The sequence below is a fragment of the Otolemur garnettii genome, unplaced genomic scaffold (assembly GCF_000181295.1).
Source record: "Otolemur garnettii isolate 467f Iridium unplaced genomic scaffold, OtoGar3 scaffold00013, whole genome shotgun sequence".
Classification (NCBI taxonomy): domain Eukaryota; kingdom Metazoa; phylum Chordata; class Mammalia; order Primates; family Galagidae; genus Otolemur; species Otolemur garnettii.
In genome coordinates this window covers 23,252,737-23,268,453 of record NW_003852408.1, presented here as the reverse complement: position 1 = coordinate 23,268,453, position 15,717 = coordinate 23,252,737, and the positions used below count along the sequence as shown (strand labels likewise).

Here is a 15,717-nt window from a genome sequence, read left to right as displayed (position 1 = left end):
TCAGCGAGTAGAAGGAACTTCAGAAGAATTCTCCTATCGTTTACACAGTCCAAAGAATGACATATTAAACCAGGGTTCTGATTTGCTCTTTAAGAACAACTGAGAACTCTTGACCATTAATTTACTCATACTAAGGTACTCAAAATTTGGAAACTTTTTATCAGTGTTAAACAAGCCAAGGGGATGTGAACAAAGAGATGGTTTGTCACATACTTCACAGGGGACAGCTCATCCAGAAGTTCAGGCATTGAGAGTTAAGGAAGAGTTCCTGCTGTCTCATGGGAACATGTCTTTTCTTTTCTTTTTTATTTTTCTTTGAGACAGTCTCACTTTCTCGCACTTGCTAGCGTGCTACGGCATCACAGCTCACAGCAACCTCCAACTCCTGGGCTCAAGCAATTCACTTGCCTCAGCCTCCCAAGTAGCTGGGACTATAGGTGCCCGCCCCAACACCTGGCTATTTTTTAGAGATGGGGTCTTGCTCTTGCTCAGGGTGGTCTTGAACTAGTGAGCTCAAGGAATCCACCAGCCTTGGCCTCCTAGAGTGCTAGGATTACAGGTGTGAGCCGCCACACCTGGCCCTGGTGAACGTGTCTTTTTATTGTACTTCTATCTAAGAGCCTTTCCATAGATTTGTGATATTGCTGAACAGACTGAAAATAACAAAATACAAATACTATTCTATTGCCCCATCTAGAAGTAGCAAACCAAGAGAAAGTTCTTTAAAGTAGTGCCTTAGTTTCATAGCATGCACTCCCCATGGATGGGTGGCTAGAGCTCAATGCCTAGCCTTGATGCAAGGCTAATACTTGCCCATTAAGTCACATGTGCTTAGTCCTTTTTCTACTAAATCCTTTCTAAGGAACTGCTTTGTCAGTTCAAAAAACCACTATGCATTCACATCTCCTGAAAGAAAGTCTGTTGCTGAGATTTTATTTAAAAAATAATCAACAATATATTTGTTTAGATTTATATTTAAAAAACATATGAATTGAATATATTTTTCTAACAGAATTCCAAACTAAGAAATTGTGTGAATCTAAGTGGTAAATGCAGAACTCCTAGGACCTGGGGAGCCACTGCCGCCAGGTTAGGCCCCTTCCCGACCCTACTACTAGGCAGGAGTACTTGGCTCTACCGTACGTGTGATGGCTAAATGCTGTCAGCTGATTACAGACCCAAGTGCTGTTCAAATAATCCCTTTTCGATATGCTAGTAATACCCAGCGAGTACCCAGTGAGCAAGTCAATCAATGGTGAAATGCATAGATAATTAGGGACTTACTGCCAGCATAAATTTTGGTAATAACTGGCACTAGTGACCAACGGCAGGTGACTATAGCTCCCAGTACAAGTGGAGAAAATTTCCTTTGCGAAGCGCTTGTCAGTCCTTGCTAGTTTTTCCCTCACATCCAACTGTATGATATAGTAAAGGAGGATGCATGCACAGAGGGCAGTAAATTCAAATAGTGACAAGAGGTGGGAAAATTGTCTTGAATATGACAAAAGAAGCATTAAGGAGCTTGAAATCTTCAGCCAAATTATTGAATTGAGTCTTTGCTCAATTTCAGGGACTGTTACCTATAAACGTGAAACCAAAAACAGACAAGAAGGTTGCAATTTTTTTTTTTTTTTGTTCTTGGATTTTTTTCGTTGCTTTTAGTTTTTTTTAATTTTTTTTTTTTTTTTTTTGAGACAGAGCCTCAAGCTGTCCCCCTGGGTAGAGTGCCGTGGCTTTACAGCTCACAGCAACCTCCAACTCCTGGGCTCAAGCGAGTCTCCTGCCTCAGCCTCCCAAGTAGCTGGGACCACAGGCGCCCGCCACAATGCCCGGCTATTTTTTGGTTGCAGCCGTCATTGTTGTTTGGCAGGTCCGGGCTGGGGATTCGAACCCGCCACCTTAGGTGTACATGGCTGGCGCCTTAGCCGGTTGAGCTATAGGCGCTGAGCCTATTATTAAATTCTTACCTTTCTCCTACCTTTTCTTTTTCTCTTCAAAGGGGAAAATGTCTATGTTGTGTTTTTTTATAAACATAAAAGCTAATGGGAAAAATCAAATACACTAAGGAGAAATTGGATCTATATAAGTCTTCAGTCACTCACATTAGTTTATCTTCTCTTCCTCTGCAAAATCTGTACACCAAAATTTCCTTTCTATAGTTATTTTATAGGACAGAAAGATCTGCTTTGATAGAAACTTTCAGCAGTTCGGAGGGGAATCACATAGGGAGAAATGATTTACTCTAACGTTCCTGACCCGGACACCACACAGGATGAGGATGAAGTAGGCCAGCGGAGGCCAAAGCAGTGCAGGACCCTGTGGGGCTGGTGGTGGTCAGTCACGAAGGGTTTCCTGCCACCACGACATTCTTTTTCACAAAGCAATAGTATTCTTTTTCCTTCCTCCTTGTGTCCCTTTTCTTACAATTTGAAGAACAATTCAGATCTAGAAAACACGCTTGTTATTTACTCAGAAACCCAGGGAAGATGGGGAGAGGGTGGCCATCAGTGCTGATAGTCAAGATGCAGACAGATCAAAGCTAAAGCCAATTTAACCCACCTCAGGCAGAAAAGGTAATTGAATTAAACTTCCTCTAAATATGATAAGTTTGTGGCTCTGAGAGCCAGGCACAAAGAACCAGGTTAGAGGAAGCTGTTAAGTAAATGGAGACATTGAGCTCTAGCCACCCGTCCATGGGGAGTTTGATAAGCTGGTGATTGCCTCGATCATTTTACTACTGAAGCTGAAAACTGATTAAGCTGCTTATGGGGCTCCAGGGGCTAATGGCTTGGTGGACCAAGAATAGTGCTGCCACTGAGTTAAGTAAGCTGCTTGGCATGTATGGTTTGATTATTACAAGGGGGAAAAGAAAGAAAGGGCAAAAATAAAAAGACAGCAGGGTACAGGAAGTCTTAGAAAGCAAGTTTTATTATTCCAAACGGATACACTACTTTGACACCCCAAAATGAATATGGAATTTCTTCAATTCTTTCCCTTCCTCTGATATCAAAACTCGTTTTTGAAAGGCTTCCTCAAAGAGTACTCACTTTGGAGCCCACCCATTCTATTTTAAACCACCTTTACAAGAATGTTCTGGGCCTTTAAGCATACTTCTTAAGTGATAGCGTCTGTGTCCTCAGATATTGTGATCAGATAGACTCTAGAAAATAGACAAATGTATAATGGGGGTTTTAACCAATTCTGTCCCTTGAACACCACTGGATGACTGTAATTAAAAATATATCCCTTTCCACCCCAGGTAGCAGATCACTACAGCTTGACTACGTGGTAAAGGGCCGGCAGGACTGAAGGAGCTGGGGCAGCTGACTATGCACAAATAAGTTTAAACTTGATGCACATGTGGACATCAAAACCCTAGTCTTCTCTCAGCCCTCTCCAACTAAACACTCTAAAATTATTCCTGCCATTTGAAATAACTTTCTTAACCTGGATAGAGGTGGAACACATTCTTCTCAGTAAAGCATCACCAGAATGGAGAAGCAAGAGTCCAATATACTCCATTCTCATATGAAGGCAGTAGATGAGCTAATACAACAGGGGGAGGGGTAGGTGAATGAACAAGTGGGGAGAGGGAGGCAGGCGGGGTATGGGGGTCATGGTGTATGACACACCTCTTGGGGGGGGATGTAGTTATAAGAGGGACTTCATCTAACAAATGCAATCAGTGTAACCTAATTCTTTGTACCCGCAATGAATCCCAAACAATAAAATAATAATAATAATTTTTTAAAAAGAAAAATAACTTTCCTACCTCTGAGGGGTCAAACAGAGCACCAACGTCTTTAAGTTTTTTTAATTAAAAGAAAAAAGACATTTTTAAAAAGCCTGGAAAAGTAATTTAAAGTCTGAAAAACAAGTAAAGGATATGAACACAGTTTTTAAGTTGACTTAATTTCTTCTCGATAAAATCGCCAAAGAGGAAAATAACAAAAGAACAGAATCACAGCAGTTCCAGATGCTCTAAAAGTTGTCACAATTGTTTTTTTTAAATTGACTCTTGAAAGAATCATAGTGTCTAACAGCTTCTTAGGGAGGGAGTTGTTGATTTAAATGATTAACCAAAGGTAACATGTTCAGGCTTAGAGTTGAACACACAAAAGGTCAGTTTCTTCCCGGCTGCTAACCGGGTCAATCATTAAAGGGACAAGTGCTAATAAACGTATAGAGAGATGATTTTGACTCCAATGAGATCTGTTATGTTTCATTTAAATTTTACTTAATTTAAATCTTTTTTATTCATACAGTTTGTTTGCTGATATAATTCACATACCATAAAATTCCCTCTGCTCAAGAAAGCAATCCAGTGGTTTTTAGCGTATTCACAAGGTTGCGCAACCATCACCACTAATTCCAGAACACTTTCCTCAGCTCCAGGAGAAACCACGTATGCATTAGCCGTCACTCCTCAGGCCTCTGTCCTCCCCAGGCTCTGGCAACCGCTAGTGTACCTTTGTCACTGGGGATTTGCCTATTTTGGACATTTCATTTAAAGTGAATCATGCAATATGTATTCTTTGCTGTCTGGCTTCTTTTACTTAGCATGCTATTTCCAAGGTTCGTCTGGGTTGCAGCACGCGTCAGCACTTCACGCCCTTTTTAGCCAAATAACAGCCATCATAGGGATGTATAACATGTTGTTTATCCACTCACCAGCTGATGAACATTTGGGTTGGGTCCACTTCTTCGCTTATGATGGATAATGCTGCTCTGAACACTTGTGTGTGAGTTTTTATGTGGACATGTGTTCTCAGGTCTCTTGGGAGTCTACCTGGGAGTAGAACTGCAAGGTCTCATGGCAATTTTTGAGAAATTGCCAAACTGGCTTCCAAAGTGGCTGCATCACTTTACGCCCCACCAACACCGTATGAAAGCTCTTTGTTACCATCCTATAATATATTTTTATACTAAACTCCCTCTACTCCTTGGCTCTGAAGAAAAATTAACTGAATGTTAATTAGGGCTTATGGTGAAAACTCCCCCCATGATGGCAGAATTCAGGGCCAAGACCATAATCAAAAGAAAGAGAACAAAAATGAAATGGCCCCTCTGAGCACTTACCTGCTGTAGGTCGGCGAGGGAATACAGGTGGATCTGCTGAAGGAGGTATTCTCTGGGGAAAATTCTGAAAACAAAGGAAGATACACAATGAACTTGGTGCTGCCACAAAACACACTTTTTCTGAGATGTTTCAAAGTCTCATTTAAGAATTCCTTTCCTTTGCTCTCTCCCCTTTCCACTTCCACTCCTCCTTCCCAAACCCTCTGAGAAACCTGTAATAATTTCTTTTTCTCAGATATTTTTCTTCCTAACACAGGTACTACAATGGGAAAAAAAATGTCATCTTAGATTTCTAATGTAATCAGAAATGCTATGCGTACACTGTAGTGGTCCAGGCCTGAGGACCAGGACGTCAGATTTCTCACACCAACTGTGTCCGTAACAAGCTATGTGATCTTGGACAAGTCCCCAAATCCGTCTGGTTTCAGTTTCTTCACTGTAAAATGAAAGTGACCGAGTGCCTGGACATGATGTCTCTAATTACCTTTCTTGGTGTATTATTTTGTATCTAAATAAGTTGATTTTAGGGAAAAAAATTGGAGTTGTGACCCATGTGTCTAGAGCCTTCTGTGGTTTCCTTAATGGCAGACGGTGGGCTGAACATCACATTCCGTATGATGTACTATCTCATGTATAGTGAGGATAATCTTTAAAGCCTATGTATAGACGGGAATAATGGGGACAAAATATTTTAAACTGGGATTCCTTGACAAAGTCCAGCATCTTTGGCTGCTGTCAGTTCCTGGCATCTGGCTGGGTGACGGTTAATGAACAGGAAAAAACAATCTATCATGGGCAAGCAGACAGATGCCAAAGTGCAGAGGGTCGGAAAACTAGTACACATACACAAGTACAAACTAAATCCCAAACAAAACTCATGTGTCCTAACATTTACTCTCTTTGTCTTCAGTGGCATTATGCAATTTTCTTGTGATTTAAATGAAAGAAACCATTAATTTATTCAATTAATGACTATCCACTATATGCCAAGTACTGTGCCAGGCACTAGAAAATGGCAGGGTATATGCATGAGTAAAGCCCAGAAATCAGTGTTAAAAGGAAACAAAAACTTTCCTAGTGATTAGTATAGCCAAGGTTTAGAGCCACTGGCCTAATAATCTAGCTCACTGGGAAATTCATTACCCAGTCTTTTAAGTAAGCATGCATTAGTTGCCACATCTTAGAGATTAAATCCATTCATCCAATCCGATTAAGCACAAACTATGTACCATGCACTGTACTAGGCCACTCAAGATGGCGCACTGAATCCATTCAGCACAGTCTGGACCCCATGGAGTACTACAGTAAGTGCATTCTAGTTTGCAGCTCTCCTGGAAAGTAGGGCGGCCACTGGAGAACTCTGCTGAAAAGCACTACTGCACCCACAGGAATGAGCAGACCAAGGGAGTGGCAAGGGCATTCTATTCTGGGAAACAGAATCCAGTTCCAAGGCTGGGCTCCCTTCAATTCTAATGGCTCTGGGGCCGCACCTGTGGCAGGAAGCAGCGCACAGTCCTAGCACAGCAGGGATAGAGAAAGTGCTCAATTTCTCCCACTGGCATTAGCTTCCCTATAGAAAGTCCCTTTGGTCTGGAAAGTAGATGGTGGTCTATCGCAACCTCCACCTCAATAACATACACACACAGCAGAGATGATCAAGAGACCTATTCCTCAAGGCATTCTAGGGTTATGCACCAATACTAATAATAAGAGCACACTTTGGGGTTCCAGTGACATACATCGTTTTGTATAATCGTCACAAAGGCCCTGCATGTCAAGCACAGTCTGTATTTGAGACAAGAGGAAACTGAGGCTCAGAAGCAAAGACTAAATTGCCCAAAGTAACAAAGGCGAGATCCACGGTAGGACTTTCTGACTACTGTGCTCCTTCTGTTTTCTTAGGGTTGGGGGCAGAGGAAGGAGGGAGGTGGGTTTGAGCTGACCACCTAATTTAGCTATATCCATAGCTTTTCTAGGTAGATGTTTATTACTGTTTAGACCAGCAGCAATATAGAGCCACTGATGGTTTTTTAAAATAGGAAAGTCACACTGATGTCCTTCTAACGCCCTCTTTTTGAAGGCAGTTGGGGAGGGTGGGAAGACTACAGGAAGGTATCCCTGACAAGAGATCTGAGGGTCTATTGTAGGGTAAGGACAAGGGGACGATAAAAGGAGTAGGTGGGTGGGACTGAGACGTGGAAGAGCCAGGGTCACTTCTGACCTCAGCACAGAGGGCACAGCTGGAGCTGCAGGAGTTGATGGAAGGGACCAAGCAGAAACCTAGATGGGAAAGGGGGTGAGCATAGATGGGCTATTTTTTACTTTATTTACCTTACAATATCTAGAATTATTTGTAGTTTTTTGGGGTTTTTTTTGGCAGGGGCTGGGTTTGAACCCGCCACCTCCAGCATATGGGGCCAGCGCCCTACTCTTTTGAGCCACAGGCGCCGCCCTCAGTATCTAGAATTATTTAAGGTATATTTTAGTGTTTGTAATTTTCTAATTCTTGAAAAATTATGTCCTAAAAATACCCAGGATGTTCACATTTACTTCAGTTTCTAACATTTCCTTTTTTGTAAAACATTCATAACCTTATACCCTTCACCAAACTCCCCCTAATGTTTACATCTTATGTAACCACGGTTCATTGACCAAAACTAAGAAATTAACTATTACACACATTATAGATCTTATTCAGATTTCACCAGTTATTTCACCAAATCCTTAATCTGGCCAGCATCAAATCCAGAATACAACGTTTCATAGACTGTTTTTTTTTTTTTTTTATTCTTGCTGCTTACATGTTAAGCACGTGTAAGGAGGCGGGACCCAAACATAATGCATAGAAAAGGAAGCCTGTGACACAGTCTTCAGGGGGCTCCAGGGGCAGCATGGATGACAATACAAGGGGCAGCGGGTGTTTGGGGAGGCTGAATGGAGGGAATAATCTTTTGAAAGGCAACCTACAGTAGGAGCAAATGCACCGTAGCATCTCATATCTGTGATGTTTTGCCACTTAAAGTTCTTTCTGCTCTGACTGGTAAATATTAAAAACATTTCTTATACTGATGCTTTTTAAGATTTCTAAAACTGGGAGTATATAGGATATAAGGATTATTTACAAATTTACAAAGCAAGCTATACTGGTACAGGTTGCTATGAAAGTTTTGAGACAGACTGTGTGATGGTCCATTATTCATTTCCAAGAAACAGAGTCAACATTCTGATTCACCCACGCAAGTTCCAACTGGTTTGGCTTATCGGTGCTGCTGGGAGGGCTTCATTTGTTTCTGTTGGTGTGGATTTTGTGTTTCTTGATTTTTGTGTATCTGAAAACTTTTGTAATGACCCACATATACCCTTCCTAGAGTAGGACAGCCAGCTGTCATATAGACAACAAATCCTTATTGAGAGCTTAATATAAGCCCGTGGTGCTAAGTGCTGGACATGAAGACTCCAAGGAACATGATTGCTGAGCAGGAAAGAGATTTCCAGGTTTTCCAGTGAGACTGGGTCCTTCTTGCTTTCCAGTGCTGTTTACTCTTCTCACAATAACTGGCCAACTTTGGTTACAGTCATCTCTAATACTCCTTCAACGTTATTTGTACGGTATAGCTGAAGTCACCTATGTATTTATTTAATGTTTAATGTGTGTAAATATATTTCACATATTTATTTTCTCTCTCCCTTTAGAAGAGATTCTAAGACCCTCCAGAAGCACTTGTCTACCCTATATCACTCTTCAGCATCTAATACTATAATTTACATGAGGTCAGTCGGAACAGACACAAAGAACTGGAAAATGCAATGTATGCAGAAACAATAAAGGAACCAAGCTTACTATGTCTGGAGAAGATGTTATGTCCAAAAATTTAGTAGTGGCCATTAAAAATACAGACTTTGAAGATAGATGATGCCAATCAGCTTTTCTTCTCTTTGGAGGACAGAATTTGTAGCATGAAGGCATTGCAAGTCAAATACGAGAACAAATTTCCTGAGAGAGAAGACTGGTCTCTTATATTGATGCTTTTTAACATAAATAAAATATGAAGTAGTTGGAGTTTTTTTTTTTATTTTTTCCAGCTACTTAGAGATGGGGATTCACTCTTTTGGTAGAGGAAGAGGTGAAGGTTTCCAAGGCTGGGCCAGATAACTTAGGCTCACTGCAGCTGGTTCCTCTTTCCCCTAAGGCAGACTGAATTTGCAGAATATTCTCCAAAGCATAAGGGGAAGCATAAGGTAAAAATAAGGACCAAAAGCCAAATTCAGGAAAGTGTGGGCCATGGCAACTTCCCATGTAGGTGACACCAAGGGCTCTTCCCTGCTGTGGCTTTGTTCTTACAAGTTAGCCTGTGGGTCAGGGGCCACATAGGAAATAGATGAAAAAAGCAGAGATCCTCTGGGGCCAGTTCTCTATAAACTCTGATTAGCTGAAGGGGTTCTGGAAAACCTGTATGACCAAGGTACGCTCAGGGCTTCACAGGGGATGTGGAATTGAATTTGTAGTCACTTCAGGGACTCTGTGAAGGAGCTGTTCGTGTCTGCCAAGCAAAGTTTGGTGGTCTCTTAAGACAGTCACATCAGCATTAATTTTATGATAATGTACTCATTAAAGAATCAGTGATTAGTCAGAAAACAGTACATCTCTCATCAACTTAAAAGAAATGAAGCCCAGCCTTACACAACTCCGTGACTTGTCATCATGGTTAAAAACCTAAAATCAGGCCAAGTGCGATGGCTCATGCCTGTATCCCTAGCACTTTGGGAGGCCAAGGTGGGAAAACTGTTTGAGGCTAGGAGTTCAAGACCAGTCTGAGCAGGAGTGAGACCCTGTCTTTACAAAAATATAGAAAAATTAGCCAGGTGTTATGGAGGGCACCTGTAGTCCTGGCTACTCGGGATGCTGAGACAGGAGGAATTGCTAGAGACTAGGAGTTGGAGATTGCAGTGAGCTGTGACAATACCACTGCACCCAAACCTGGGTGATGAGCAAGACCCTATCTAAAAGAAAAAGAAAATTAAAATAAATAAAATGAAACAAGCCCTAAAATAAGAACCTAAAATCAGTACATATCATTGCAGTTAAGTGGATACAGGATCCACAACACATGCCAGGCATTGTGCTGGACCCCGGTGATTTGGAAAAGACATAGGTTTTTTAATATCAGAGAATATGCAGCCTGGGAGGATCAATAGACAAGTAAGCCGATGGGTAAGAGAGCACAGAGCTAGGGAGTGTAAGACCAGCTCCAGGGGCAGATGAGCAGGGGAAATGGCGGGAATGGGCTTAGAAAGGTAGGTTGTAAGACCTGAGAGGTCTTGAAAGCCACACTAAGAGCCTACCCCCAAAGAGATGGGGTGTGACAGACATGCCCCAAGGAGATTGACGGTTAGCTTTGTGACTTTAAAAGATCACTGACAGCAGAAGGGAACAAAGGGAGAGACTGAAGGGAAAGGGAAAAAAATGTTTTTTAACTAGGTGATAAATGGTGAGGGCCTGAAGAGAAGGAGAGAATGGGCCTGCCACAAGAGAGATTTCTCAGGCAGAGTCCACAGGTCAAGAGGACTTCCAGGAGGTGAGGGCTGGGAAGAAGCCTGGGATTGCTCCAAGTCTTCTAGCTAGGCAGTTCCATTTACAGCCATAGCAATGGGAAAGTGGAGTCATCTTTGCAGGGAAAGGGTAACGAAGATGTGGGAGCAGAGGATGGGAACTCTCAGCAGAATGTCCAGATGTGTGTCCAGGTAGGAGATTCGTGGGCCTGAGCCTCTATAGGCTGTTCAGGTGAAGCCATGAGAAGTGATAGCCCTGGACTGTACATACAGGGAAATGAGAAAGGATGGGCCCTGCTAAAACAGCGCTGTGTATGGAGTGGATGCAGGAGGAAGACTGGGAAGGAGCAGGGTGACAGGGAGGAGAAAAAGCAGAAAAGCCAGTAGCAGAGAAGCCGAGGAAGGAGAGGGTTGCATAAAGGAAGATGGGCTCAGGGGCATCAAAGGCAGAGGAGAGGTCAAATGACACGAGCAAGACCCTTCGGAGGCCTGGAAAGTGGCAGCACAAATCCGTCGGTGGCCTCCAACAGGGTGGTTTGAGGGGAGGAGGAGGGAAACCAGACTGCAGAGGGCTGAGTACTGTGGATTAGCCTTTTAACAAGTTAACTTTAAAGGAAAAGAGGGAAATTGGGCCATGGCTATAGAAGGATGTAGGACTAAGAAAGGAATTTTTTTTTTTTAAGAAGGAAGAGACTTGGACATATTTATGTTAAAATGCAGAAGTTAGAACAGAAGCTGAAGCTCAAGACACAAAAGTAGAGATAATTAGCAGAGCCTGGCCCTGGAAAGGCCTACCAGGTATGGGATGTAGACCCAGCTGGAAGCTCTTTCAAATATACATGTTTGCACACACAAACACTTATACACACACATACTGTATTTTCTTTTTCTTTCTTTTTTTTCCTTTTTTTTTTTTTGAAACAGCATCTCAAGCTGTTGCCCTGGGGAGAGTGCTATAGCATCATAGCTCACAGCAACCTCCAACTTAAGTGATCCTGTTGCCTCAAGTTTTCTATTTTTAGTAGAGACAGGGTCTCGCTTTTGCTCAGGCTGGTCTCGAACTTGTGAACTCAAGTAAGTATTTTCTTAGTTGAAATGATTTAAGCTTTTACTAAAATGTTATATAAAAGGTAATTATAATTTTTCCAATGTAACCCCCAAACCTCATTGTATTAAGAACCAAAAGCTACTAACTAACTGAAGGTTATCTGACTGAGCAGTGCTTTGGTAAACAGGGTCCTTGCTGCAGGAGAACATGGCCTTTTGTTTTCTGATGAGGCTGCTGTGTTTGGGGCTTTCTGTGCATTGAGTGACTTCAGTGCACCCAGGCCTATTAATCACCAGGTCTGGCAGCACTTCTGTAATGGGCCTACCACATGGACAATCCTGCTCATGCCAATCCAAGTTTATCAGGTAGGCCCTGACACCATGGCCAAAGGACAAACAAGATAAGGAGAGTCAACTCCACACTTCCCTGACCCACCACAGGAAATCCTATCACTGGCAGGTAGCGCTCTTGAGTTCCCTGGTACCAAAGAACACTGAAGAAGCCTGCGAAACCGGGATAATGAAAACCAAGTAGCACAATTGTTTCTAATGCTAACATTTCCTATTTTATCAACCTTAGAACTGCCTGACACACTGGGAAGCTAACTTAGGCTTCATTTATAGATAGATGTAATGAGAAAGGTGAGAAAAGATGAAAATTAGAAAGGAAAAAGGTCATATATGATTCAGAGCCCTTACATTATGCAGCTGGTACTGGGGTTTCAAAACGCAGAGATAATTGCCTATGAAATCAAAGGCAGCAGTCTTAACAGAAAAGGTAGGGGGGCCTCATTCCCTTTTGTTCCATGACATTAAGTCAAATAAATCAAGACTCATTTAACTTGACTAATTTCTGAGGACTTTCAGCTCAGCTCCCAGCAAGCCCTAATGCTCATGGGAGAAAAGGGACTGGGTCAGGCTCTGAGGTAGGCAGACCCTTTGCAAGAGTCTGACAGATTTAATAATATCTCGATTTTCCTATAGCTTTGTTCCTAGAGATGCAAAACTGGCATTTAAAGACCCAAGGATTAAAATGAATAAAAAGAAAAAAGTTTGTAAAGAGAATAGCTCATGTTAGACAGGCTTCAACAGAAAGACCCGCAACATAGACACATCCACACACCCGCACATGAGAACTCAAAACGAAAACACAACACCAAAAGCAAACTTTCAGAATGTGATTCTAAATGATAAGTGTCTAAAGAAAGAATGTGTATTAAAGTGCATAAAGAATAGTTTAAAAGGAAAACCACTTATTTACGTAGTATTACCATGAAGAAAATGCGTTCCCGGGTAGGTGATTTGTAATGAGAGTCTCCTTTAGAGGGCACATGCACCCACGCCGACATCAGCAGAAAGCACTATGAAATGTCCCAGGGGAGAAGCAATTTGGTGTTCTTGAGATGAGCTGCAAACTCTTCCTGAAATAGTTACATTAGGCTAGATGTGGACAAAACTCATATCTAGTCATGCTCCAAGCTAATGGAAAACCAATTTTAAATCAAAGGCAGATATTTTGATAGCAGCCCATGTGGGAGAAACAAGCTTCAATCATCTCTCTAGGCACCTCATTTTGCTAAACTCATTGGCTGAAAAAATAGCAAGATTGCACCAGATATTCTATCTTGGCAGATAGTTATGGGAAATAAGGGTCTCTCTTACCTGCTCATTCAGAAATTGTGCTTAAGTTTCTTAGCAACCATCTTAAAGCTTTGGAAAATTCTTGGGAAGTAATTTTGGTTGTGATTATCACGGGGTCTTATTATAAAGGTGACAGATTATATCACAGCTATTATATATATCCTAGTTCAAATGTTTAAGGTGTTTCTAGTTGGAAGAATATAACTCTTTTCCTGCAATAAATTTTATCACTCAGAAAGTGATTTTAGAGAGTTTATGTATATTTTAATCTCTGAATAAGATAAAATCACTTCCTAGCTATTTGAAAGATCGCTCAATAAATAAGAAACTATGTATGCATATAGTCTAGCAAAATTAATATGTAACTTTCCAGAGTTCCTTTTCAAAGGTTTTTAATCTGTTTAGTTGTGAATGACACTTTTGTAGCTAGCTCCCTCTCACAGTGCTGATACGGGGATACATAATTTGCTGAACAAGATCTCTGGAGAAAACAAAGGAAGGGGGCGGAGCTGGTAGGCGATCCAGAAGACACATGACTTGAAAACCACACCTATGGAAGTTATTCCCGGGAAGAAGAATCCTTGAAGTAGAATGAGAAGAGTGGTTGCCATCAAAAACTATCAAAATGACATCCTGTATTTCAGTAGATTCTGAGTCCTGATAGAATTGTGCAGCTAATCTGTTAATAAGCCGAAAGCCCCAACTGCAGCTAATAACATTTTTAATGCGCTAACCTGAAAACTACCCACAAAAGTCTGGCTAATATTAAGTCTTACAGAGAACAAGAAGAGTTGTATTCATTTAGAGTTTGAAGAAGTGTTATTGACAAATTTGAAAATGTATTGGTGTTTCATGAGACTAATTGAGAGCTAATGTTGTTGCTAAAGTGGGCTTATTCTTCAAAAATTCAATATTAACCAACTTTGAGCATTCAGAGCTCAGATTTTGCTAATCAGATACTCCTCATAGGTAGTTCCAGTCTGTGAAGATTGTGCATTAAGAATTAGGCTGCTCTTCAATACTGTGTATGGAAACTTAAAAAAAAAAAAAGACTGCACTAAGAGACACATTCTTAATAAACTGACCTCCTAAATAAAGTGTATTTAACTCACAATAACATGCAATCTTTTCTCTCTGTATCAGACAATCCTTTCACCTAACACATCCGACTTTTTGGAGGTGGGTGAGCAGAGAAAAGGTGTTAGTATGAAGCGATTTTACCAGCTCATTTATTATTAGATTGCATGTACTAGATGGCTCATGAAATCTTTTGCTGAGTGCACTGAATAGCAAGCCCCATTTACTTCTTCCAAGATCAATGATCTATAGCTGTGTTCACATATCAAAACACCATTTTCACTCAGTGAGTCATGATCCTTTAGACAAATATTTACTGGTATAAAAAGATTCTCTCTCTCACACACACACATACAAAGCCATGCATAATATGCTGAGTGAAATGACCAAATTTAAAAGAGTATGTACAAGAAAGATAGTTACCAGAGGCTGGGAAGGGTAGTTAGCAGAGGGAATAAAGCGGGGATAGTTAATAGGTACAAAAGCAGAGATAGAATGAACAACATCTGATAGCACAAAAAAGTGACTGTAGTCAACAATGAGTTATGGTCTACTCTAAAATAACATGGAATTGGGATAATGCCAACGCAAAGAAATAAAAAATGCTGGGGTGATGATACCCCAATTATCTTGATTTGATTATTACACATTGTATTCCTGTATTGAAATATCGCATGTGCCATATATATGTATATATATACCTATTATGTATTATGTACAATTAAAATTAAATAGTATATACAATATAAAACCATTTTAATAGCACAAATCACCATCTGCAGAGGAGAAGGTCTGGAAGGCTGGAAGGACAGGCACAAAGTGACAGGATAATGGGAAGCTGCCTTATTTTTTTTCCTATGCTGAATTGTACTCTTTTATAGTAAGGAAAAAATAAGTTTGGCCAAATTGACTGGGCAAAATCTTGGTAATACTATTTCATTCATTTAGTTAATTTATTCAGCAAGTATTTATTAGCCCCCACTCTGTGTCAAGTACAGCTCTAGGCCCTGGGGACACCAAAGTGAGCAAAACAGATGAAAAGCATAATCTTGCTGGGTGTGGTGGCTCACACCTATAATCCTGGCACTCCAAGGTGGGTGGATCACTTGAGCCCAGGAGTTTGAGACCAGCCTGAACAAGAGTGCGACATCTTTTCTACTAAAATAAAAAAAAATTAGCTGGGTGCTATGGCAGGCAACTGTAGTCCCAGCTCCTTGGGAAGGTGAGGCAGGAGAATTGCTTGAGCCCAAGTGTTTGAGGTTGCTGTGAGCTTTGACGATGCCACTGCACTCAACCCCAGGGTGACAGAGTGAGACTCTGTTG

At 41.2% G+C, this 15,717-nt stretch overlaps 1 protein-coding gene across 1 annotated transcript in view; it reads right to left on the bottom strand.

Moving 5' to 3' along the window:
- The window catches only part of PLEKHM3 (pleckstrin homology domain containing M3), a 176,115-nt gene that overhangs the window by 63,850 nt on the left and 96,548 nt on the right, over positions 1-15,717 (bottom strand). Inside the window, exon 6 of the mRNA XM_003784992.2 lies at positions 5,080-5,143. Within this exon, the coding sequence (XP_003785040.1) occupies positions 5,080-5,143 (64 nt within the window). The remainder of the gene's footprint in view (positions 1-5,079; positions 5,144-15,717) is intronic.